The sequence below is a fragment of the Lissotriton vulgaris genome, chromosome 6 (assembly GCF_964263255.1).
Source record: "Lissotriton vulgaris chromosome 6, aLisVul1.2, whole genome shotgun sequence".
Taxonomy (NCBI): domain Eukaryota; kingdom Metazoa; phylum Chordata; class Amphibia; order Caudata; family Salamandridae; genus Lissotriton; species Lissotriton vulgaris.
In genome coordinates, this window is record NC_141694.1 from 265840121 (window position 1) to 265866490 (window position 26370).

General features: G+C 46.5%; 1 protein-coding gene across 1 annotated transcript; it reads left to right on the plus strand.

Annotated features, from left to right (window-relative positions):
• On the plus strand, window positions 1-24976 carry RDH14 (retinol dehydrogenase 14). The gene is made up of 2 exons (XM_086926294.1): window positions 1-381; window positions 24118-24976. The coding sequence occupies exons 1-2, from the start codon at window positions 4-6 to the stop codon at window positions 24733-24735; spliced, it is 996 nt and encodes a 331-aa protein (XP_086782420.1). The 5' UTR covers window positions 1-3; the 3' UTR covers window positions 24736-24976.
• Window positions 24977-26370: the final 1394 nt, after the last annotated feature.

The window sequence follows — 26370 nt, forward strand, 5'->3', positions numbered from 1 at the left end:
TCGATGTCTATTTCTGGCATGTCAGGGACTGTGCTGCTTACCGCCGCTGCCCTGGGGCTGGGGGGCGCTGTTTTACTGCTGAGCCGTCGGCTCTTTTCTTCTGGGCTCCGACGGTGCCCGCTCAGCCTCATGCGGGGCAAGACGGTGATCATAACTGGTGGCAACAGTGGCATCGGTAAAGCTACTGCTACCGAGCTAGTGAAGAGACAAGCTCGGGTGATCTTGGCCTGCAGAGACAGGCAGCGGGCGGAGGAGGCGGCGCGAGACATCCTGCGCGAGGCTGCGGAGGGCGGCGTCGCTGAGCTTGGAGAGGTAGTCATCCGACACCTGGACCTGGCCTCTCTGAGCTCCGTGCAACGTTTCTGTCATGGGGTGATACAGGTAAATAAGGAATTTCACGATGTGCCCCACCCACGCGCCGATGCTCTTTGCCTGTCATAATCTGTCATTCCTCTCAGTTCCTTGCATTCTCTGCTGCACCAGCCTCTATTACATGTTCTAAAATTGCGCATTTACCCCAAATATTCTAATACCAAGCTGCTAATGTAATCTCCGGCTCCAGGTTCACACAATTCATTCATCCATACTCTATTTCTATACCTCCGCCCCCCAAATCCGTGCACCCATATGCACTAACACTAAGGCTGATTGATCCCTGTGCATATTACCTGACTCTCCCCACCAACAATATGTTTGTTCCTCTGTTGATCCAGAAAGAACCTGCACAAAGTCATGTACTGATTTAAGCGTACATTCCACCCCAAACTTGTTTTACGTACTTCGTTTTAAGCAGTGCTTTAAATGGGGAAAAAAGACTGCAGGTATTCATTTAAATGTGGCAAGTGGGCAGAGCTAGGACTGCTGCTAAAGGCAAGACATGCGAAGTTTATTGACTTCTATACTAGTTGCAGCACATACCAAAACACGAGAACATTGTTTCTATAAACAAAACAGGTTAATTCCTTATAGAAAACGAAAGTCAAACACAGTGATATTTTAACATTTTCTTATTTTGGCATATTTCTCTCTCGTTTCTCACACAAAAACACGCACACACAAGCAGGCAAACAGACAAACATAAGCAAACACTCGCACAAAAGAATCAGGTGAGATTAATGCCCTCCTAACCTCCTTACATCCCATGGCTTTCCTCAATGTGCAGTCACTGGGCTGCCTAGATTCCTTGAAACACAGCATGAGGGCGAACACCCGGCTATCATGCAAATGAGCCCACGCTGAATAGGTCAGCAAGGGCTCAGCTCAGGGCTATAAAAATGCTTGTACTCAATTGTTTGGTATGGCACATGTCACTTACCTATACAGGGGCTGCTTTCTGTCTGGGTTTGTTCCCCTGACCTGTTTGCACCGTGGTATTTGAGCAATTAAAAATCTTACATGTAACGTACCTGCTAGAGTGCCATTTCTTCCTGTTCTTTACCCAAACCCAATCAATTTTCACTTGTATAAAAACGCTTTGGCTGTCAAATAGACAGGCTACCACCACTAGAGGCCAATGCGTCTACCCTTCATGAGTACCGGTACTCTCCACGGCAGTAGAGAAGTGCCTGTACTCGGAGTCCTAACAATAAGAAGTGCTGGTACTCAGTACCTGTGAGTACCGGTGCATTTACAGCACTGGTTTTAAGGGTCTTTCGTAGGTACAGAGTAATAGGAGTTGCAGACCCAGTCCTTCGGACCCCTGTTTTTGCCTGATTTCTTGAAGATAAAACTTGAAGGTAGGAATTTAAAGCAGATTTTGAGGTGAGATTACATTTTTGATGAGAAATTGGCTTACTCAGCTGCCTTGAACAACTAAAATACAAATTAGGAAAACCACTCGCCTGGGAGAACAAATTGCCGCATCTGGGAATAATACAAAACAGATATTCAATATGTATTTCCTTTTTATCATCCTTGTTGCATTTCTCCAGTACTGCTTCTGTCCCAGGAAATGTCAATCAATCAATCAAGAACATTTATAGAGGGCGCTACTCACCCACGAGGGTCTCAAGACGCTGGGAGGGGGGGGTCGCTACTGCTCGAAGAGCCAGGTCTTGAGGTGCTTCCTGAAGGAGAGATGGTCCTGGGTCAGTCGTTGGTGGGTGGGGAGGGTGTTCCATGTCTTGGCCGCCAGGTAGGTGAAGGATCTTCCTCCGGTGGTGGTTCTGCGGATTCGTGGAACGGTGGCGAGGGCGCGGCTGGTGGGTAGGTGTGTAGAACGTGAGGCGGTTGTTGAGGTATTCGGGACCTGTGTTGTGGAGAGCCTTGTGTGCGTGGGTGAGGAGCCGGAACGTGATCCTCTTGCTGACTGGTTGCCAGTGCCAGTCTCTCAGGTGGGCGGAGATGTGGCTGTGTCAGGGGATGTCCAGGATGAGTCGTGCGGATGCGTTCTGTATGCGTTGAAGTCGTTTCTGTAGTTTGGCAGTGGTCCCAGCGTAGAGGGTGTTGCCGTAGTCCAGTCGGCTGGTGACGAGGGCCTGGGTGACCGTCTTTCTGGTTCCAGTGGGGATCCAACAGAAGATCTTTCGGAGCATGCGGAGGGTGTTGACGTAGGAAGAAGTAACGGCGTTAACTTGCCTGGTCATCGTGAGGGAGGAGTCGAGGATGAATCCCCGGTTGCGTGCGTGGTCCGTGGGCTTGTGGGGAGGGTTGGGTGCCCAGAGCCGGGGGCCACCAGGAGTCGTCCCAGGTGGAGATGGATGGGCCGAGGATGAGGACTTCCGTCTTGTCGGAGTTCAGTTTCAGACGGCTGAGCTTCATCCATTCTGTGACGCCTTTCATGCCTTCCTGGAAGCTGGCTTTGGCCTTGGCGGGGTCGTTGATGAGGGAGAGGATCAGTTTGGTGTCGTCGGCGTAGGAGATGATGTTGAGGTTGTGCTTGCGTGCTATGGCTGTGAGGGGGCTCATGTAGACATTGAAGAGGGTGGGGCTGAGCGAGGAGCCTTGGGGTACGCCGCAGATAATCTTGGTGGCTGCTGCGTGGAAGGGCAGGAGACGGACTCTTTGGGTTCTGTCGGAGAGGAAGGAGGTGATCCTTTCCAGTGCCTTTCCTTGGAATCCGGCGTGGTGGAGGCGGGTTGTCAGGGTGCAGTGGCAGACCGTGTCGAAAGCAGTCGATAGGTCGAGGAGGATGAGGGCGGCCGTTTCCCCGTTGTCCAGCAGGGTCCTGATGTCGTCGGTGGCTGTGATGAGGGCGGTCTCGGTGCTGTGGTTCTCTCAGAATCCGGACTGCGATGGGTCGAGGGAGCCGTTCGTCTCGAGGAAAGCGGTCGGCTGCTTGTTGACGGTTTTCTCGATGACTTTTGCAGGGGAGGAGCGAGATGGGGCGTAAGTTCTTGAAGTCTGTGGGGTCTGTTGTGGGTTTCTTCAGGAGAGCGCTGATCTTTGCGTGCTTCCAGCTCTCCGGGAAGGTGACGGATGCGAAGGAGTTGTTAATGATGTCCCGGAGTTGGGGTGCGATGATGGAGTCCGCTTTGTTGAAGATGTGGTGTGGGCAGGGGTCGGCTTGGGAGCCTGAGTGGATGGTGTTCGTGTGGGTGGTATCTTCCGTGCTGATGGGGGTCCAGGTGCAGAGGGTGGTGGTGGGGGGCGCTGGTTCGGTGGTAGGATCTGAGGTCTGAGCGCCGAAGCTGTCGTGTATATCAGCGATCTTGCGGTGGAAGAACGTGGCGAGGGAGTTGCAGAGGTCTTGTGATGGAGTGATGGCGTTGTTGCTGGCGTTGTGGTTGGAGAGCTCTTTCACGATGCTGAAGAGTTCCTTGCTGTTGTGGGCGTTGTTGTCCAGCCGTTCTCTGAAAGATTATCTTTTGGTGGTGTGGATCAGCTGGTGGTGTTTGCGGATGGCGTTCTTGAGGGATGTCATGCTTTCCGCTGATTGGTCGTGGCGCCAGGTTTTCTCGAGGGCGCAGCAGGATTTCTTAGTCTTTGAGATCGTTGGTGAACCATGAGGCTTTCTTGCTGTCCAGGTTGCTGGGGGGGTTCTTCAGTGGAGCAAGGGCATCGGCGCAGTCAGTGATCCACTGTGTGAGGTGGTCGGCTGCTCCGGTGGGGTCCGAAGTGATGGTGGGTGGGTTTTGGCTCAGGGAGGTGGTGAGCTGGTCGGTGGTGATCTTGCTGTAGCATCTTCGGGGGGCTTGTTGCGGGCGGTGGTGGGTCGTTGTTTTGCTGAAGTTGAAATGGACGCAGCTGTGATCGGTCCAGTGTAGTTCGGTGGCGTGGTTGAAGGAGATGTGGTTGCTGGAGGAGAATATGGGGTGGAGCGTGTGGCCGGCGCGGTGGGTGGGGGTGTTGACCATTTGCTTGAGTACGAGGTTGGCGAGTTTGTCTAGCAGGGAGGTGGTGGTGTTGTCCTTGTTGTTCTCCAGGTGGAAGTTGAGGTCCGCTAGGAGGATGTAGTCAGAGGAGGCGAGGGCGAGCGGGCTGATGAAGTCTGCGATGGCTTCGCTGAAGTGTGTGTGTGGTCCTGGGGGTCTGTAGATGAGGGTACCTCTGAGGGTGGTCTTGGGGTCGGTGTGTATCTGGAAGTAAAGGTGTTCGGCGGCGGTGAGGGAGTCTTCGGTGTTGGTCGTGATGCGGACGGTGTTTCTGTGGACAATGGCGATGCCACCTCCGGCTTGGTTGACGCAGTCCCTCCGGATGATCTTGTAGCCGTCCGGGATGGCAATGGCGATGTCGGGGGCTTTGGAGGCGTTCATCCAGGTTCCCGTGAGGAAGGCGACGTCCGGCGCTGTGCGGTCTAGGAGGTCCCAGAGTTCGACGGCGTGTTTGTGGACGGAGCGGGTTTTGAGCAGGATGCACTCCAGGTGGCTTGTTGTTGGCGCCGGTTCTGGCGGGCGCGGTGCGGGACCGAGGGCAGGTGAACTTGCAGTCGCGGCAGGTGAATGCTCCGTGGGTGCGTTTCGGGGTGGCGCGATAGCAGGCTGGTTGTCGGCCGGTGTTGAGTGCGTGGAGTGTGGTGGCGTTGTATCTCCGTCGGGTGGGCTGGCTCCGGCGGGGTCCAGGCGTTCTGGCGCTGGACGGGCGTAGTCGGGCTTGCCTTTGGCGCACCATCGGCGCTCCCGCTGCGCGTGATGGCTGCACGCGCGGGCTCCGCCATAAATGGCGAAGTGGAAGGGAGGAGCAGCTGGGAGGCGGGAGCGGGGCGGCGAATGGGAAGCGGGATCGGGTACGGAGGAAAAGGGGGCGGGGCCGCAGAGGCGGTGAGCGGGGGGAGACACAAGCGGTAAAGGCAGTCACTGGAGGCATAGAACAGGAAAAAAACAATCACGGGGGACCCAGAGCGGGAAAAACAGTCCCGGGGGACCCAGAGCGGGACAACAACGCGGGGAGAGCGGCGAGGTGGAAAGCCTCGGGAGCAGAGCCCAGACCAGAAAAACAGAACAGAGCCAACAGTGGCAGAGGCAGAAGGCAGGCACCGAGCTGGGAGACGCTCAGCAGATCAGGGCAGCAGGAGTGGCGGCAGAACTCTCGGCAGCAGCGGGAATACGGGGGCTGTGCGGTGAGTGGAGCGACCGGCCCTGAGAGTGGATCAAGGGGCACCTGTGTGAATCTTTGGCCAGTTTCTTCACTGACAAACCTCATGTTTTTTTTTTCAACATTTTCCATTGCTACTACTTTTAATGTTTATACGTTAAATGACCAGTTGTTCTATCCATGTTCATCCCTCACTTGTTTCTGCGGACTTTGACTCTCTGACCCCAGAATTGATCAAGAAATTTGTGCTTTTAGTTAAATCCGGTTCTCCCTGTATAGTGTGTTGTGCTCAATTGTTGCATTCTAGCATTGGTAAGCTTAGCCCATTGCTCACATAACTGTGCAACACTTCTTTGTGTCTTCTGTGGTACTCTGTCCTGGAAGCATGCTATTGTTTTCCTGTATCTTGAAAAACAGTAGAAACTTATACTACTAGTAAATATTATCTTATTTCTCTTTTACTCGTTCAAATTAACGTGTTGTAGCAACATCATTTCTGTCATCACCTCTCTCTTGGACTCTGATTCCATTCTTAACCCTGCTTTATCTGGATTTCATATTCCATAGTTCTGTGTCAGCCCTGATTGAGGTGGTTGGCAAACTGTGTTGGGTTTAAGACAATGCTGGCAGTGTAGCTCTTGTTATTTTAATCTCTCTACCTGTTCCAATACCATCAGCGACATGAAATTGGCACCTGAGGCTCAGCAGTGAGATAGGTAAGGACTTATTTACATGACAGTACCCAGGCAGTTAAGATCTTATTCTGCATTTCATCATCTAGACATGCAAGGGGTCACACAGGTTTCTTCTTTAAGCTCAAAATTGTTTTATATGTATGTTGCCAACTTGAGCAGATCACATGGTGTCAACTTTATGACCTATGCCAACGATAACCAGCTAATCACTTTAGTGTGTGATTGGCTGTATGGGCCTTTGTTAGTTGAAAGGAGAGTGGGTAAGGGGCTAATTTTTACATTAATTGCCATAAACCGTGAAGACCAATTGGGACTAAACGGAAATCAACAGAGGTTTGACATGATTTTAAAGGGATTTAATAACAAATGTAGTCTGCTTAAAATTCTTGATAATCAGATATTTAAAGTGTAAGCATTTTCATTACATAATTACATTGTCATACATTAATTAGCGTAAAATAAATCAGGAACCAAGATTGTATAAAGAAAACGGATTATCCAGGACGTGTGTTCTATAATGGACAACCTCTAATCCATGCTATAAAGAATAGATCAAGCGGGGCAAATAAGGTAAGGTTTCCTCTTCAAAAAACAAAATGAAGGTTTCTGATGAGAGAATTGGAATTCTGAGGCATGAAGCCTTGGCACTCAAGCAGTAAAGATTAGCAAAATCAAGAAAGGTCTTCACTGCTCTAAGTCAGCAAACTTCTTCTAAGGCAACCTCTATGCTCTCTCGCTCTAACTCTTGCGCACTTGTCTAAGGATCACCTTTTTTAAAATTCAACAGAACTATAAGTGCAATATTTCAGACGATGAACTCCCTTATTCCTCAGACTATGACAATGGTGTAAACATGACACTAGTCCTGGAGTTTTTACACTGAACAGAATCAGTGGTTCTGTGTTCCTCCCATGAGTCTCACTCCCAGGTATCTTCTTCGTATCCCGATGAGAACCTCACTATTAGTTGTGTAATACATCACAAATACCTATTCGCTAACTGTTGGAAAGTGGGTTATTGGTAGGGGCAAATGTAGGTCTGCCACTGGCAATAAGGCCACTAACACATGATAGGACTCAGCATAGGTCTTAGAAAATATTTCCTTTGCTCAACCCTTGGTAACGTGGCTGCAAGCAGACAGGCTTAACTTCAAAGACCGGTATGTCAAGCATTTAAAAACACCATTTCAGCAAATAATTAAGACACCACACAAAATAAAAATCCAACACCAATTTATAAAAATAGGTAATATTTTTGTCTTTTAAATGACACCAAAACTAAAATAATCCACTATAGGGAACCAGAGATATGAATTTTTAAAGATTAGTCACTTTCTAGTGCTTAGAAACCAACAGCGCCCCTTTAAGTCATTTCATTTTCTCTGTCAGGGACACACCTTTATAAATTATTCTGAAGAATTCTCAACACTGTAGTAGGCCGCCTTCTTCAGCAAGCGGGGTCCAGTTAGTGCACCTTCCTGGCGTTCTGCTTGCGGGTCCCAAAGTATCCAACACACAATTCAAGGTTCTGGAATCTCCAAGAGGGTCCTTGAAAGTGTGAAACTTCAATTCTGCAATCCACTTGAACAAACCCTTACAAATCCACTGGTACTCCAGGCTTTGAATTCTTTGTGAGGCTGTCCAGGTGAGCTCTGTTAACCTGTAGCTTGACGGGAGTTCAACTCTTGAGTCCTTTGGCAGCAAGGTAATCCACAGGGCTGCAGTTTCACTTGGTGCAGTCTTCAGAGGACAGGCCTTAGAGTTCCTTGCACAGAAAGAACTTTTTCAGCAGGGCACTTCTTGCTTCATTCACTTTTAAGCAGCAAATCTGGAGGGCTCTGCCCCTCTCAGATACTTACTCAAAATTCTCTGGGTCAAGCACCAGGTCACTGCTGACCAATGAGAGCAGGGCAACTCCTCATACTTATGACCTCATCCTGTGGAGTGTGACATTAGTTTGTCCCAGAGTGCATCATTCTTCCAAATTCATAATTTCTGATTTTCCAGGAAGGAGGTAAGAGCTGGCTAAACACACCCCCTGGCATGTCCTTTTTCCATGGACTCTCCCCCTACCATCTGCACATTACCTTCCTTAAGCCTAGCCCTGACTCTGGGTCAAGACAGTCAGTGGATTGAAACCCAGGCCTTCCCTCTGCCTTTGAAGAGCATAATTTACGATGCCACCTCCTGGCCATTGCATTCCTATAGATCAGCACACTTCCCTCCCAGCAACCTGGCTAATCCACTTAACTCTGACCAATCAGGGCAGACCTCTGAAAGGCTGAATTTGGACTTACAAACAAGAAAGTCTCATAACTTATTGTATGTACACTTTAGGAGAAATTCAACAATATAATATTGTTGGATCTTTGAATGTTCCGGCTAGTCCTCTCCTATCAATATTTAATAATCAATAAATTCCTACCATGTTAACCTATGGGCCATGGGGTTTGCAATGGGGAAAATGACTTAGGCCACTTTTCAAGAACCAGGGATTATACAACCATATTTAATAAGTATTTCCCTAATTTCTACAGGACCCCACCCCCTTTGCAACTAGGGGAGACTTCAGGGGTTCTGAATCTACAGAAATCATGCAGATTATCCTTACCCAATTCTTGTAGCATCAAAGTCGAATTTGAGCAGCTCTTTAACACAATATGGGGAGTGACATGTAAAATTTCACTTTACCCCGGCATATAAAAACTCATTTTATAAGGGCGTACCTTATTGATAACTGACCCCCACCCTCGGGATACATAGGGGTGACCCTGGGGGTCCCTAATATGCAAAAACATGGTGGGGTTTTCATTTTTAAGGGCCCCTACCTCCAAAGTGGAGTTTGGGCACAATTTAAGGTTTAAAAGCTGTCCTGGCCACCAGGGATGCTTTTAAACTGACCTCGGGCTTCAGCACTGCACACATGCTAGTGCATAAAATTTGCTGGCCTCTAAACTGCCATGCCCCAGGATACTGGAGACTTCTAGGTAGTTTCAATCCCCTGCCCTATTGCATACTAGGGTCATGCCAATTACAGGGGTACCCCACCATACCATAGTGTACCCTAGTGTATGTTGGGTGTGTTAACTGTATTCTAATGTGTTCCTTTTAGCTTGGCACTGGCCCTGGGCCTGGTTAAACAGAGCCCAGGGTCAGTCAGAGTCAGTTACCACCTGTTCCAGTCAGCAAAAAGTTGGGGGGTGCCCAGGGCACAGGATGACTTTGCAACACTAACTAATATAAGGTGTCTGGAAAATTACAGCATCTGCAGTGGGCAGGGGAAGAAAACATCTTGTGCAAAAGAACTGTGAAAATAAGTGCATACCTTTTGGCCTTAAATATTTAAAGTCTATATTCAAAATTACAAAGATATGAGGCTAACTTAATTCATTGTAACATGTTAACTCGAGTATTTGCTTATAATTGCGTGTGGTTACTTACTGCTAATTATGTGCACACTTTATTTAATGTAGTATTTATGAATGTATTTAATTTTTTGCAAATGAGATAATACCCTCCAAAGATGTTGGTTAGCTCCATGCTGGGTCAAGGAGCTTGCTGCCAAGTTATAAAGCTGTTGTAACTCATGGAGGGGCTTGGTTACATGCTGCCATGAAAGGAAACTCTTGGGGAGGGGTTGGGGATAAGAAGCAGTGACATTTCTTTCCTGGTCAAAGAATCCTTAGAAAACAGCTGGATAACTCAAAAGGAGGTGAACTTCCTCTCTGAAAAACAATCAAAGATGCCACATTTCTATATCTTCCCCAATGTTCACAATAAATGTTTTCATTTTTTTGCTTTGCTATGATAACTCCGATCTCCCACAAAGAATGCCAGTTGCAGCGGTGCAAGTGTGGATCGTCTTACATACATTTTATTTTATTTGTTTGTATGTGTGTTGCTTTTATTACGTTCCTGCATCCATCAAACTATAGGATTTTGTAGCAATGGGGACGTTTTGGGGGGCTTGGTGTTGGACGTGGCACAAGATTCAGAAGTTTTCCGCTTGTTTTTTCTGAGTACTCAAAACTGTTTTCACAAACAATTTATGCTGCTATTCAGCAAAGACCAGAGGTCACAGCCAGACAAACAGTGCTGCTGGCCTGGTAAGAGGGGCAGAAGTATTTTTTTCTTCTGTTTGTCAAAACATCCATGCTTGTTCTCCCCTCCCACGGGCCCCTGCTGCTGCCTTCTCTCGGCGTTGCCTGACAATCGCTTTCACCTACCTTGCTGTGGTTTATTGCCCCCAACCCTTTTTTCTTTCCCCAAACCTTTTACCCTTTATGCAACTGTCCAAATCAATACGCCTGTCTACACTCGGGGTATAAAACGGAGTGTAACCTTTATATGGTCTAGTTACAGCCCTAGTTCTTCATGGGTAAGCAGCCTTCTCACTACGGTCTCTGCCGTCACTTAGTAACAGTAAAACAATGTTAATTAGCGAAGACAAAATGCATATTTGCAGTTGTTGCCACTCATAACATAATTAAAATGCACCGATTGATAGAGAAGCACCCCACACCATTTGTGCTAACTTTTATTTTTATTTTTCGTTTTCCCATTCAACTTGGATCCAAAAATAGAAAAAAAGGCACTTGTGTAATTTTTTAGGCACATGTTTTCTTGGCGTTCGCGCCTACAACATGACATGCAGGTCGCTCAAGTTTTTTTTTTTTTAACCCCTTCACTGCGGCGGCTATTCCGCCGCAGTGCTAAGGGGGTGGGGGGGGCAGCGCGGCGGTCCTGTGCTCGTGACGGAACCGCTCTGTCACAGCACGCGGGTGAGCTGTGCTTTTGACGGAATGGTTCCGTCACGGCCCCGCCCGCTCAATAGAACGCACCGCGCAGGCGCGGCGAGCGGGCCGTGGCGGAACTGTTCCGTCACCAGCACAGCCCACCCGAGGCTCGTGATGGAACGGTTCCGTCACGAGCATGGGAGTGGTTAAAAGCCATGCTGCACAGTATTGGTCACTGTGCACTCACACATTGCTCACTCGCAGTAATGTAGTCCACACACACTGTCCCCTCACACACACTGTCCCCTCACACACACTGTCCCCTCACACACACTGTCCCCTCACACACACTGTCCCCTCACACACACTGTCCCCTCACACACAGTTCCCTCACACACACTGCCCCTCACACATTGCGCACTCACACTATTTTAGGCCACACACACTGCACCCTCACACCCCGCACCTTCGCACACCTTGCACACTCACACACTCATTACACTGCCCCCTCGCACACTGCCCCCTCGCACACTGCCCCCTCGCACACTGCCCCCTCGCACACTGCCCCCTCGCACACAACCCCCCTGCACACACAACCCCCCTGCACACACAACCGCCCTCACACACAACCGCCCTCACACACAACCCCCCCACACACAACCCCCCCACACACACAACCCCCCCACACACAACCCCCCCACACACACAACCCCCCCCCACACACAACCCCCCCCCACACACAACCCCCCCCACACACAACCCCCCCCACACACAACCCCCCCCACACACACAACCCCCCCACACACACAACCCCCCCACACACACAACCCCCCCACACACAACCCACCACACAACCCCGCACCCACACAACCCCCCCACCCACACAACCCCCCCACCCACACAACCCCCCCACCCACACAACCCCCCCACCCACACAACCCCCCCACACACACAACCCCTCACACACACAACCCCAACCCCACACACAACCCCGCCCACACACATAACCCCGCCCACACACACAACTCCCCCACACACAACCCTGCCACACACACACAACCCCCCACACACAACCCCCCCACACACAACCCCCCCCACACACAACCCCACCCACACACAACCCCACACACACAACCCCACACACACAACCCCACACACACACAACCCCACCCACAACCCCACCCACACCCCCCCCACACACACACAACCCTACACACACACAACCCTACACACACACACAACCCCCCCACACACACAACCCCAACCACACACACAACCCCAACCACACACACAACCCCGCCCACACACACAACCCCCCCACACACAACCCCCCCACACACAACCCCCCACACACAACCCCCCCACACACACACAACCCCCCCACACACACACAACCCCCCCACACACACACAACCCCCCCACACACACACAACCCCCCCACACACACACAACCCCCCCACACACACACAACCCCGCCCACACACACAACCCCGCCCACCACACACAACCCCCCCACACACACAACCCCCCCACACACACAACCCCCCCACACACACAACCCCCCACACACAATCCCCCACAAACAACCCCCCACACACAACCCCTCCCCACACACAACCCCCCCACACAACCCCCCCACACAACCCCTCCCCACACACAACCCCCCCACACAACCCCCCCCACACAACCCCCCCACACAACCCCGCCCACACACACAACCCCGCCCACACACACAACCCCGCCCACACACACAACCCCGCCCACACACACAACCCCGCCCACACACACAACCCCGCCCACCCACACAACCCCGCCCACACACACAACCCATCCACACACCCCCCACACACACACCCCCACACACACATCCCCCCCCACACACACACCCCCACACACACATCCCCCCCACACACACCCCCCCACACACACACACACCCACACACAACCCACCACACACACAACCCCCCCACACACACGACCCCCCCCACACACACGACCCCCCCACACACACGACCCCCCCACACACACGACCCCCCCACACACAACCCACACACCCACCCACCCACTCACACACCCACCCACTCACACACCCACCCACTCACACACCCACCCACTCACACACCCACCCACCCACTCACACACCCACCCACTCACACACCCACCCACTCACACACCCACCCACACACCCACCCACCCACACACCCACCCACACACACACACACACACCCACCCACACACACACCCACACACACACCCACACACACACCCACTCACACACACACTCACACACCCACACACACCCACTCACACACACACTCACTTACCTATCTATATATATATATATATATATATATATATCGCCCTCTATCTATCACCCTCTATCTATCGCCCTTACTCTATTGCATCACCACAGCATCACTCAGGGGCACCACAATATCACTATGCGCTAACAAAGCATCACTCGGCACCACAGCATCAATCTGTGCAACGATTCAACAACTCGTTCAAATATGTTTTCTCAATGTTTCAAGCTTTATTACAAATGTCACAAAAAAAGTTAATATTTCACTTCTGTTCATGGATTTTCGTCACAATAAAATACACTGAACAGAATCTTCATAAGTTATTTTCAAAAGTTTAAGTTATTGCCATTATAAATTACAATATCTTTTATTTAAGTATTAATTATGAAAAAGATTAAAAGCCATTGTTATTTGTAATATCTATACATCTAAGTCATGTAAATACAACACATATTACATTACAAATGCTATAGGTGTCACATTTGCGAAAGTTATAACTATTGGCATTGTAAATGACAAAGCTATTAATTTAGCTATTTTCAAAACCAACGCATAAAAAATGTCATTTACAATACCAATAGCTCAAACTTTCCTAATGCGAGACCTATTGCATTGAAATGCATGTTTTATTTTATTTTATTATGAACAATACAAAATAAGCCATTATATTGAGATATAGGTCTTGCTTATGTATCACATTACAGTGTAGGGTCACATTACAACACATCTGAATGAACACAGCATATTCAGAATTACCAATCAAGTTGCCTATCACCTGTGTATATGTCGTGTAGGTGTCAATCATCTCGTCCCTGATCTCTGGGGATATTGGGGAAACTGGCAAGGAAGGCTTTCACCTTTTCCCCAGGACTTTGATGCAATTCTATTCCTCCCTCTAATATCTCAAGTCCATAAAATTCATCCAGGGGTCCAAATTTTCTTAAACATTTTAGGGCATCCTCTCGCCTTATATACCACCCTCTTAGTGACCATATTCATGGCCATGCTCGCTCTCCACTCTACCATAGTCGGGAGAGTGGGCGCTTCCAAATATCGGGCTACTTCTCTCTTTGCTACCACAAGGCCCAGATTACATAGTAGAAGTTTAGTGCGGGGGAGATTTACATCTGAGGACACCTCTAGCAGAATAAACATGGCTTCTATGGGGAGTTCCATTTCCAGTACCTTGCTAACCTCCTCCAGTATCTGGGACCAGTAAGTTCTAATCTGTTGACATTCCCAAAATGTGTACACAAATGTACCCCTTTCCGTCTTGCAGTGCAAGCAATTTGGTGTCTCTGCTCTCCCTATTTCATTCATTCATGCCCTGTCCTAATACTCCTTGTGTAATATTTTAAACTGACTCATGCAAAGTCTACTCTTAATGGCTACTTCTCGTGGGTGCATTTTGGGCAGCTTCCCAGTCTGTCCATCAGTGGTTCTGTAGTGTGTTCCATTTAGATCTTTAAGCTGTCAAGTTGTCTGGAATATTATTAACGTTCTATATGTCCATGCGATTGCCTTACTGTTAACCTCCTCCTGTAGTAACCTACCCTATAGGGGCGCAAATTCTGGGATATCTGCTGTCTATCTTTTCTCCCCTCCAGGTGTGTTCTAGTTGGAGGGACTTGTATCTTTGGGTGTCGTTCAGGTGATCGTCAGATTGGAATGCCACAAAGGGGATGAGAGCTCCTTCTTTCAGGATATCGCCCAGCTGGAGGATCCCGATTTGTGTTCCAGTGTCTAAAAACCTCGGAGTCTAGTTATCTCGAGCATTCTCGTACCCTCCCACCGTGCTTTCCCACGTTAACATCTTTACCCATTGCATTTGCCCCTTTCCAGGCCTCTAAGAGTTCTTTGGGTAGCAGGAAGTAAGCAGCTGAGACCCTCTCCCCCATATATGTAGCGCCGATGTGTATGTTTCTGGAATTGGATACTTTCAAGGGCATAGGTTGGATGCCCTCCTGCTATATGTTCCCAGTCATTGATCACCACCAGGTGAGCTGCCCTGTAGTATGATTGTATGTCTGGTAGGTTGATTCCCCTGTTGTATTGACTGTTGTAACGTCCTCCGTGCTACGCTCTGGTGTCCCCCATCCCATAGTAGTGTGCATAGCTCCTCATTTATCATGTTAAAGATTGTCTCTGGCAGTCTACAATACATATTTTGCAATACGTAGAGTAGTTTCGGAAGGGTTGTCATCTTATACATGGCTGTTCTGCCTATCATCATAAGGGGCAATTGTCTCCATCTTCTTTCATCATCCCTGAAGTCCACTAGAGCCCGCTTGATATTTTGAGCAAGGTTCATGGATTCATGAATAGTTATAAATAGACCTAAATATTGGAACCTCTCTCGAACTGCTCTAAGGCATCCGGGGAGTGTCTGGATATCCAAAGTACCTCCCACCGCATTAGGCTGGATTTATCCCAGTTTATTTTATGACCTGTGTATCTGCCATACTCTTCAAACACCTGTAGGATCAGAGGGAGTGTCCTGTTGAGATCAGTGACATATAGCAATGTCATCTGCGTAGAGTGAAATTCGCTCCTCCGGGAGGAACCCATTTTCGTTGTTGAAGCCACTCATGGATGTGTGATCCCTGACCAGGCTCACAAAAGGTTCCAGTACTAGGGCAAACAGGAAGGGGATAATGGGCAGCCCTGTCTGGTGCCTCTCTGTATAGGGGATGTGTCCGATAGTGCCCCGTTTACCTGCAGCTTGGCACTCGGGTTAGTATATAATAACTCTACCCAGGCAATAAAGATGGGGCCAAATCTAAACTTCAATAGTGTTTGTCGCATATACAGCTAATGTACCACATCAAAAGCCTTTTCGGCATCTAATGAAAAAAATACATGCGGGTGGACCTATCTTTTACTGTGTCCAGCCAGTTGGGTAAGCGAAGAAGGTTAAATCGCGTGGCTCGGTCGGGCATAAAACCTGATTGGCCCCAGTGAACAAGTGATGTGATTACAGACAGCAGTCGCGCTGCAAGAATAGAGTCCAGGATCTTTGTCTCTACATCAAGTAATGAGATGGGGCAATAAGACCCGCAGTCCATTGGGGGTTTGCCCTTTTTTGTGGTTCACAACCACTGTTACATTGTAGAGATCTGGCAGAAGTGACCTCTCAGTTTAGGCGGCAAGGTACATGTTTAATAGATGTGGACCTAGCAGGCTGGCATTACTTTTTAAAAATTCTAATGGTAGTCCGTTTGGACCAGGGGTTTTCCCAGTTTTCATCTTGCTAATAGTATCCACTGTTTCTGTCAAGGAGATATCTTTATCAAGTTCTAATCTCTCTGTCTGTACAAGGGTGGGCATTGTAATCATACTTAAGTAGTTAGTGATTTGAGCCTCGTTTGCGAGGGGTCGTGCTTTGTAAAGTTCAGTGTAGTATTTGGCAAAGTCGCCTGCAAATGCTGGTGCCGTTGTAGGCATCTCCTCCTTTACTCATATCATATCAACCCACCTAGCCTCTACCTCCTTCCTACCCAGCCATGCGAGAAGTTTCCCTGCCCTGTCTCCCATTTCATAGAGTCTATGTTGTGTGGCCTGAAGTATGGTTTTGGGCTCCCTCTCTACCAGAGCGCGATATTCTCTACGCGTTACTGCAATCTGCCTGAGTCTGTGCCTATCGGTGCTATTATCTACGAGTCTCTCCAGATCTAACAGTTTCTTCTCCAAGGCCTCTAGTTCAAAGGACTCGTCCTCTTGTTGAGGGCTATTATGTTTTGAGGTCTGTCTCTAAGTACTGTCTTGTAAGCTTGGTATATAATGACAGCCGAGGCAAAATAACCCATGTTCTCCTTGAAGTACAACTCTGTGTCTGCAGGTCCTCATTCGGAACACGGTCAACCTTAGGACGGGAACCTACGTACGAGCTCTAACCTGAATTCCGCCAGCACCGCTCCTTGAGCACGCATTTACCCTCCTGCGGTGACCACACCTAACGAACCTGTTAATTATCGTTTCGTTCTCGTCACTACTCATATAAGAAACCGGATCTCCTACCACAACATCGCTGCATACCATATGGGACCATACCGTACCCTGGGATTTAGACTTTCTAATACGATCATCTGATCTCCTTTTTACCTACGGACATACCGACCACCAAGTCTTGGGACCTGCCGGGTCGGAAATATCACTGATGGAGCGACTACTCTATATACGCCTACTGCACATTGGCCCTGAGGAGTCGCTGGAAGAATATCCCACATTCGACGAAACACGAGTCGACTGGTTTGTCTAAGAAAGCATTAAATAACCAAAACACTGACGGATTGTACAAGACATATTTTGTTTTTCATTTACTCAGGCTTTGTATTGAAATGTATATGTGTCGATACCGACACCCCTTTCCAATTATTATTTGTTGTGTGCATGGGTATTCTGTTGCACAACTCCGTGTCTGCTCTAATCTTACCTGTCACTTTCCTGTCTCTCAAATCCTATGAATTCAGTCTCCATTTACGCTTGCCTCTATCCGAATTTCCTCACACTATTAGCCATAGAAGTGAATGGTCAGATATACCTCTCGCTAGGTAGTCAACCCTTTCTACTGTCTCAATCTCATCTGCAGGTTCGAGGAGTTAATCTAACCTGGAAAAAACTCCATAGGCTTCCCAAAAAAAGGACTAGATACGGTCCACTGGGTGGAGTGGACGCCATAGGTCAGTCAAGCTCAGGGCATTCCGAAATTCAGCCAGTTGGGTAGGTCTACTTGACCCTGCAGTCACCCCTGTGTGGTCCATCAGTGGGTCGACTACGTCATAAATCCCCCCCCCACCCTACCCCCCCAATTATGTGTCGAAGGATTGGATTCCAGAAGAATCTGTTACTTTGTCTAGAGTCTGAGCCTGTAGTCGTGGGGGGCACATAACCAATGATTAATGTAAGTGCCTTTCATCCCCAAGTCCCTCATACTACCACGATCGTGCCCCCAGGGTCCGTCCAAATCATATTTGTCCTAAAGGGAGGTGATTTTTTAAAAATTCGGACAGCTACCCCTAGATCCCGAGGTAAACCCAGCACGTGCCAGTGTGGTATATGTCCCTCTTCCCAGAAAGGCACTGTGAACTCCCATCAAATGTGTTTCCTGCAGGAGGATTAGATCTCGTTGGAGTCTCTTAAAATACCTCGTGTCTAGCCCCCTCTTGATTTTGTTACCTAGTCCGTTGATGTTCCATGTCCGGACCGAGTATATATCAATGCATGTCTATGATGGCTAGTAGCAACCTCTTTTCAGCCCTGGCCGCTGACTCCTCCCTCCAAATATCCCACATACTGGCCAAAAAGAATTCAACATGACTACACACAGAAAATTCCTCAGAAAACCCCCCACTCACACTCTCCCCCTTATACGCCCTTTCCTCAACTAAACAAAACTGGTGCAGACAAAGTCTGAGAGGTCTGTATTTCTGCCCTCCTCCCCTCCCGCCCCCCAAATCAAATGTTTACCAATAAAGTAAAGAATACTAACGCAGCCCGAGCCTTGTCGCCTGTTGGGGCTTAACGATTTATTGTTCCTGTCTTTCTTCTTTGCTCCCATCCAGTGTTTTTGGCCAATGTGTTTCACCAGTGTCAATATCTGCCTTCTGTTCCTATAGCCTGTAATCTTTTGTATGAGTAGGTGATCGCTGTCACTGTCCTCTGCGTGTTCCTGTTCTGACATGACTGGGGTTGCCTGTCGGAGACAGCTCCTGGGTGATGTCATCCCCGCAGCCCTCGGTCTGACACTCCGTTCGTGTCCATGTTGTGGGTCTTCTCTTCCAGATTCCTATCATGCCTCCATGGTGTGCGTCTTTGTGGCTTGGATCTCCTTCCCAAACAACGCTTCGATGCTGTATTCTGTAGTTTGGATCTTGCAGTAGTGCACATGGCTGGTCGTTGGACCTCCGTCTTTTCCATTCTTTGCGATATAGGGGGATGTTCCTCTATGCAGGCATATGGTATTTGAAAGAAGAAAGTGTTATTCTGGAATAGTACTTCAAGTTTTATGGGGTAGAGTAAGATCTTTTGCATATGAAGGGTCCTCAACTGTTCCTTGACATAGTCAAAGGTTCTTTTCTGTTTCTGGACAGCTCTGGAAATCTGGAAAAAACATTATCTTGGTATTGCCCAGTCGGACCTCACCTGTGCTCCTCATCTCTCACAATATCAAGTCTTTGTCCTAATAATTTAGAAAACGGGCAATCACCGGCCTGGGAGGGCCCCCCCAGAGGTGGCCGTGTACCCGGCATCCTTTGGGCTTGTTCAATCGCAAAGCAGGCAGAGTATTAAGTATTCGGGAAGGTGTCCTTGAGCCATTGGAAGAGGAAGGATCCTCAGTCTGTACCCTCACAACACTCCAGAAAACCTATTAAACGTAGGTTATTCCATCATGCACGGTTTTCCGCATCGTCTACTCTCCATGCGGCCTCTTTCAAAGAGGCTGCCAGCTGTGTGACCTCTTTTCGCAGACTGCGCAAGACATCTTCCACCTCTGAGATGCGCTGTTCAGCAAGTGCAACTTCTAAAATACTGTGTCCGGACTTTTTATGGAAACATAATGTCAAACGAGGTCCAAACAAGGAATGACCCTAACTTCACGTACACATTAACTAACAAATACAAGACCCATACACAGACACTGATGCACAGAGACTTAAAGACATCAACGCACACGTTAACACATTGAGAACATTAATGTTCATTTTATACAGTTGGTTTTATTTTTTTATTTCTTTCTCTGTGTGTTGCTAAGTCACGCCCACATGTAGCATTTTAATTTGTTTTTAACATTTTCTTTTATGGTCACATTGCTGACCGAATAAAGATCATTTGAACCTTGAACATTACTGGATTGTTTGATATCACCTGCTGCTTGATAAGTGGCCATTAACAGATAGTGGCTCCCTGGCCTTGACATAACATTCAGTAGTACAATTATGACTTCTCGTGCTATATTAAGAAACAGCTGTAAGATTCAAGTCAAAAGTGGGATGGAAATAGTCCATACAATTACCGTTCAGCTTAGAGGAAGGGGCCAGTTTCCCCCATGGTTAAGGGAGTGTGAAGTATCTGCACACTATTGGCTTGATTATGTGACATCCAAATATAGCTTTGTTTGAAAGTACTATCATTAGACCGTTTCTGTACACAACCACTCCACATTCAATCAGTCGAATGCCTAAAAATAAAGTCTGATCGATCTGTCACAATGTTATGATAAAGAATGTCGACCTTCCTATAAAGGGAGAGTGCATGGCCCTTATGTATGTGGGTTTAAGGTATATTTAATGGTTTGCTATTGACACTGTAAAAGACAATGTTTGTTACTTTCAATTTTACATATTCATTTCTATTGGGGGAGAGTGGATTGCGGCCAAACCGATTGTTTTAGATGATGGAACATGTTATTCGGCCCCAAAATTCCCCTTGTTTACAAGTGATGTCCAGGTGTTCATATTTGGTGCGTTAAAATGTTTCTAGTGTGTCTTCTTAGCCATCCTAGGTTTGAATGATAAATTAAATTATTCACCGGAAGATAGTGACTTTTCCCATGATGATAATTCTTGTCAATTTGGGAATCCAAGTTTAAGACTCTGGTTTCCTCAGTATTTGTATTTGAGTTATTAGAACATAGCATCTCCAGTCACTCCTGTGGATATTTTATTTATGCTATTCTGTGCTCTATTGTATTAAATATAAATCTTAGAAGGGGCTTACATCCCACCCTCGCTTTTCATTGGTTCGTGTGTTTTCCTCTTCCCTTTCCTCTGTTTCTATTGGCTGTAGCCTGTTGCTCCTGGTGTTCTTCACATATTAGTCTCCTCAGGACCAGATACTGTTTTTATTTACTTGAGGATCTTTTTTTAATCTTTTGTTTGCTTCCACGGTGCTTGAACTGTGCTCGTTAAACAAAGACGCTTCTCTGGGCACGATAATCAGCGTACTCCAGCTTTATGGAATTTTTTTTATGTGTATGCTTATGTGCAGTGTTGTAGAATTCTGGTGACTCTGAGCAGACTGCAGGCTCTTCCTGCATGGATGCCTATCATACAGTTCAGCACATCAACAGTCAATACTCTCACTAGCTGCCATGACTTCCCCAACCACGGCTTCACACAGCGCTTGTGCTGTGCTTTTTCAACAAATCTACCAAAATGTCCATCTTGTTTGCGGCTCATCCACCAAGCACAGCCCTCGTCCTTTTTCTGCATGTTCAGTGCAAGTTGGTTTTAGAGAATGCTTAGTCAGTCTTCCATTTCAGCAATCAAAACTCCAGAATTGCAAGCTTATCGAATACATAACTCCGGCGTGTTAGTAGCAAGCCTAACGCAGTTCACCTCTCAGCCTCTCTCTGCATCCGAAGCCGGGCTGCAGTTAGCGCCTTTCTTGAGAGGTAAGTTCCACTGCAAGCCTGACTCTAACCATTGACGAGGAGGCTCTAGTTTCCGACTGTCATCAGACGGTCTGGACGACTCTCCCAACAGCTGTGTGTTCCTTGTGATCAGCAAGTCGACGTCCAAGGTTGTACATTTCCTCCATGGCCCAGCAGGCCTGAGAAGACTTGGCAAACTTGACAAAGGATATCCTATTGGACTGTATGGTGTGCTTGTCTTTCACCAACCATATATCCTGGATGTCGCTGAACTCCGAAAAGTGCTGGCAGGGCACATCCTCCGACATCGACTTGGTGATCACAAGGAACAAACGCACAGTGAGCCTAAGCACTGAACTGTAACATGCCTAGTCCCACCCACTTTTCTTTTTTGCTTCGACTTTGCTAGAACTCGTACCTTCTCTACTTTGTTAATCAATAGCTGCATTTCAAATTATGCTATAGTCATGTGATTGTCCTGGTTTCTAGCCTGCTCTGCGTGCAGTGCACTGTGCGTGTGCGTTTCTCACAGTTGCAGCAGACATTTTAGGTCACTGACTTAGTTTGTATGGAACGTTCTTTGTAAGAAGTTTATTTGTTTATTGAAAAGAGCTGAATCAAGTAATTATCACTATGTCATTACATACCACAAAACACAGTATTGGAAAAATGAGTTAATTCACATACACCTCACGCTTAAGACTTGGGGAAATACATTAGTACTTGGGTCTTAGATATAACATTTCCTTAAAAATTTGGCAATTTACTTATTCCTATACTTCCACACAAAATGAAAATGTATGTTGTGTTGTTTCCATACATGTATATTATAGCCAGCATTATGCTGCCTCCCTCGGAAATCCTGTCAATTACCACATGCTTTAAAAATGGCACCTGAATTCGCCTAGACATTAGAAACTGTCTCATGCTATCTGGAAATGCACTATTCCTTTGTGGTTAATATGGTGGAAATATGGCCAAATTCAAATATTTGTCTTAAGATTTGTGGTGCATTATAAAATTAAACCACTGTCTAGTTCTTAATTTAACAAGCTATTTAAATGCTTGTAGCAGTAATACACACTTTACTCTTCATACGTCTCTTAACCATGCATTTTATTGCCGCACCATTTTGTTCTCCCTGGCTCAGCCCATTATAATGTTGTCCTTTATTCTCCTACAGTGTTCCATAGACAGTAACGTATAATTATTTTCATTACATCTATCGGTGAACATGCACACCTTTTGCATATGACACCCGTACCTTCTGGCATTCAGGTACCCCATTCAAATATTAGTTTACCATATCAGTTTTACACATGCTCACCAAGCCAAAACTTAAAACAACAAAAAGTTAATACTAATCACATAGGGAAAACCTATTACATTTACCATTGCTTTTTCATCTTCATCTCTGCCAACTTATTTCTCAACTCGTCCTTCTCCTGTGCCATTTTACTCCCTTCTGTTTCTTTCCCTCCAAACTCTTGTCACTCTTTTTACTCGACTCACATTCTTTTTTTGCATCTTGAATATATTCTTTAAACCATATGTTTGTATGTACAGGGATGTGTTGGTGCTTGTTAAGCATGAACTTAGTTTGAGAGCAACAAATGGCTAGAGAGGGTTCCGGACTCCGGGAATATAAAATTATTGTGGAAGGTCTTTGGTAGACGGTTCCGGGGTAGTGGTAATTAATTAATGTCCCATGATGAGCTCAGAGGTATTAGTTTAGTATCTGGGGAGATAGCTGAGAAGGGTGTTCCCTCTGTCCAGATGGGCCCTCTTGAATTTGTAATTTGCCCTTCTGTTTGTTACCATTATTCTCTCCTTGTGCTACTCTATCTCTGGACGTTTTGTCTTTTATTTCGTCTCTCTAGAGAATCCTCTCTTGAGAGTTCTTGTGTAATTATTAAGCATTGTGGTATAGATAGATCAGGAATTTGGCTCTGGCTTTCTGCTGGAACTAAGAAAGGAATCAATCGCCATACAGTCACTTCTCCAATCCTCTGACTTTTTCTTTGTCTTTCTTTTGATACAAATGTTCAACAGGTATGTCATGCAGGCCTCCATTTACGCTGCTATGATCCACAACCATATTCAATTCCAAAGCATCACTAATGTTGAAGAATTGTATGAGGACCCTGGAAATGCCTGGGCAGACGCCCACGAAAAAATGGCCCTAACTAACATCACCAATATCCTCTTCCACCTCATAGGAGACATTGTGATTTTGTTTCTTCATTTAAATGTAGTGTTCCTTGTAGATGGTTCTTAGCTTAAATACATCAGCAGAGGATAAACGTTCTAAAAGTTGTCAAAGTCACTTACTGTACAAATTGGTAAGTGTGCTACTTTACCTTTGTAATGGAAAGAACAAGACAATGTTTTGCTTTTCTGTTGCTTGCCAATTGAGACACTAATACATTTGCTGAATTATATGATGCCCATATGAATTTAAGACAGACATATTCACATTGCTATTCATTTACATAATACTCCATTGACAAGCTTGACTTTACATTTTTTTTCTCTTCAAAGGACGAGCCCAGGCTGGATGTGTTGATCAACAATGCAGGAATATTTCAGTGTCCGCACATGAAGACCGAAGATGGCTTTGAGCTGCAGTTTGGTGTGAACCACCTGGGCCACTTCCTGCTCACTCAACTTCTCCTTGGTCTCCTGAAAAAATCAGCCCCAAGCAGGATTGTTGTAGTGTCCTCCAAACTGTACAAATATGGGGACATCAACTTTGATGACTTGAACAGTGAGATAAACTACAATAAAAGTTTTGCTTACAGTCGAAGCAAATTGGCCAACATATTATTTACCAGGGAACTAGCCAGGCGCCTGGAAGGTTCAGGAGTCACTGTAAATGCTTTACATCCTGGGATTGTTAGGACCAATCTAGGCAGGTATATCAACATACCCTTACTAGCCAAACCCCTTTTCAGTTTAGTGTCATGGGCCTTCTTTAAAACTCCTTTAGAAGGAGCTCAGACTTCTATTTATTTAGCATCATCTCCAGAAGTGGAAGGGGTGTCAGGCTTGTATTATGGGGATTGCAAAAAGGATGAACTGTTGCCTAAAGCCATGGATGATTCTGTTGCACGAAAACTGTGGGATATAAGCGAAGTTATGGTTGGACTTGTAAAATAATTATTCATATTCGAAATTCAGCAAAGGCCGGGTATTAACATGACACTTCCTGCTTGCAGTACATATGAAAAGCTCATAATCAATCCGTTAAACATATTGGACTTTTATTCAGCTGTTCTGATTGTAAGTTATATTTGATATGACTGTGGTAATCGTGTTGATGGAGTTTTTGTGTGTTTCTAATTTGTTTTTCCAAAGTTGAAAATGAGCACAAATAAAGAATACAACCCTATGGAATATGCATATTGGTTGCCTGTTGTATATCGAACCCAAAAAAATGTTTTTACCTGCTAGTGCACATGCACAGTAGTTACCCATACTGATCCTTCACGAAGTTGTCTTAATTACTGATCTTGGAATGAGGGTTCTGTAGGTGGAACATACTCTTGTACGCTGGCTTTACCACACAATGCGTTTACCAGGCAAGTGAGTTTTTGTGCCTTTACTGTGTGTGTGTGTGTCTATGTATATTTTTATATAGATATATTACCTACTGGCGGTCGCCAGTAGGTAGTTCTAGTTATGACCTATTTTCCATAGGAAATCCGCAACACTCTATTTGCAATAACTTTGGCGCCGGTTGGCGAATCTTCGCAAAATTTTCAAAACTGGCAGGACGCTCCAGTCTGCTCCTATCCTGAAAGTTTCACAGTGATTTGTGAAGTGGGGGCCGAGAAAAAAGGGGGTCCCAAAATGTTTTTCCCATGCAATTTTCCTTAGGAACCTTTAATCACAGCTACAGCCCAAACTGCTGAAGGGAATTACACCAAATTTGGCAAAAAGGTAGCCCTTGGTTCAGAGTCGTGCCTTTTTGTTAAATGGTGTAAATCTGTTCAGTACATTTTTAGATATTCACCCCTTCCATGCTGATGACGGAACCGTTCCGTCATCAGCATCGGTTGAGCTGTGCTGATGACGGAACCGTTCCGTCATGACTCCGCCCGCGCAAGGCGGAGTCAGTACAGGCTGGGAATACGCCCTGCACGCAAGGGGTTAAAATATATATATATATATATATATATATATATATATATATATATATATATATATATATATACATACATATACAGAGCCTAACCACACATTTCATCGTGAGATCTGATTGGCTGTCAACACTTCATCCAAGAAGTGTTGGCAACCATCTTGGGATGAATATACATGATAGCACCTCATTAAAAAGCATTGCAGTTAATAGAAGGTTTTAAGACTATAGTTACATTATAAATCATTTGTTGATGGTACCATACTCATTTTAGGAATTGTGGTATGTTCTAAGGTGATTTTACCGCGTGACAAAGCCTTCTGCTGGGATATAATGAATCATGCTTTTCCCACAGAGGTTTTGGAAGGTGATCTATAAGCTAGACTGAGAGCATATTTTCTGTAAATTCACATCATCTTTCTCAGTCATGTGAGAATGAAGTCTGACATTCTCAGTAAAACATGTACATCCAACTCCTTTGTGTTCTACTGCAGCTTCGCAGAGTGTTCTAAAGAACAACTAGAGCGCTAATAGTCCTACTTATTACAAACGTATGGCACACCTGAAGCCATCTTGATTTGAATAAAGTGGTAACTCTTAAAACATTTTATTTAAAAAGGAACAAAAAGAGGAGGTTTATTTTGCCATAGAAA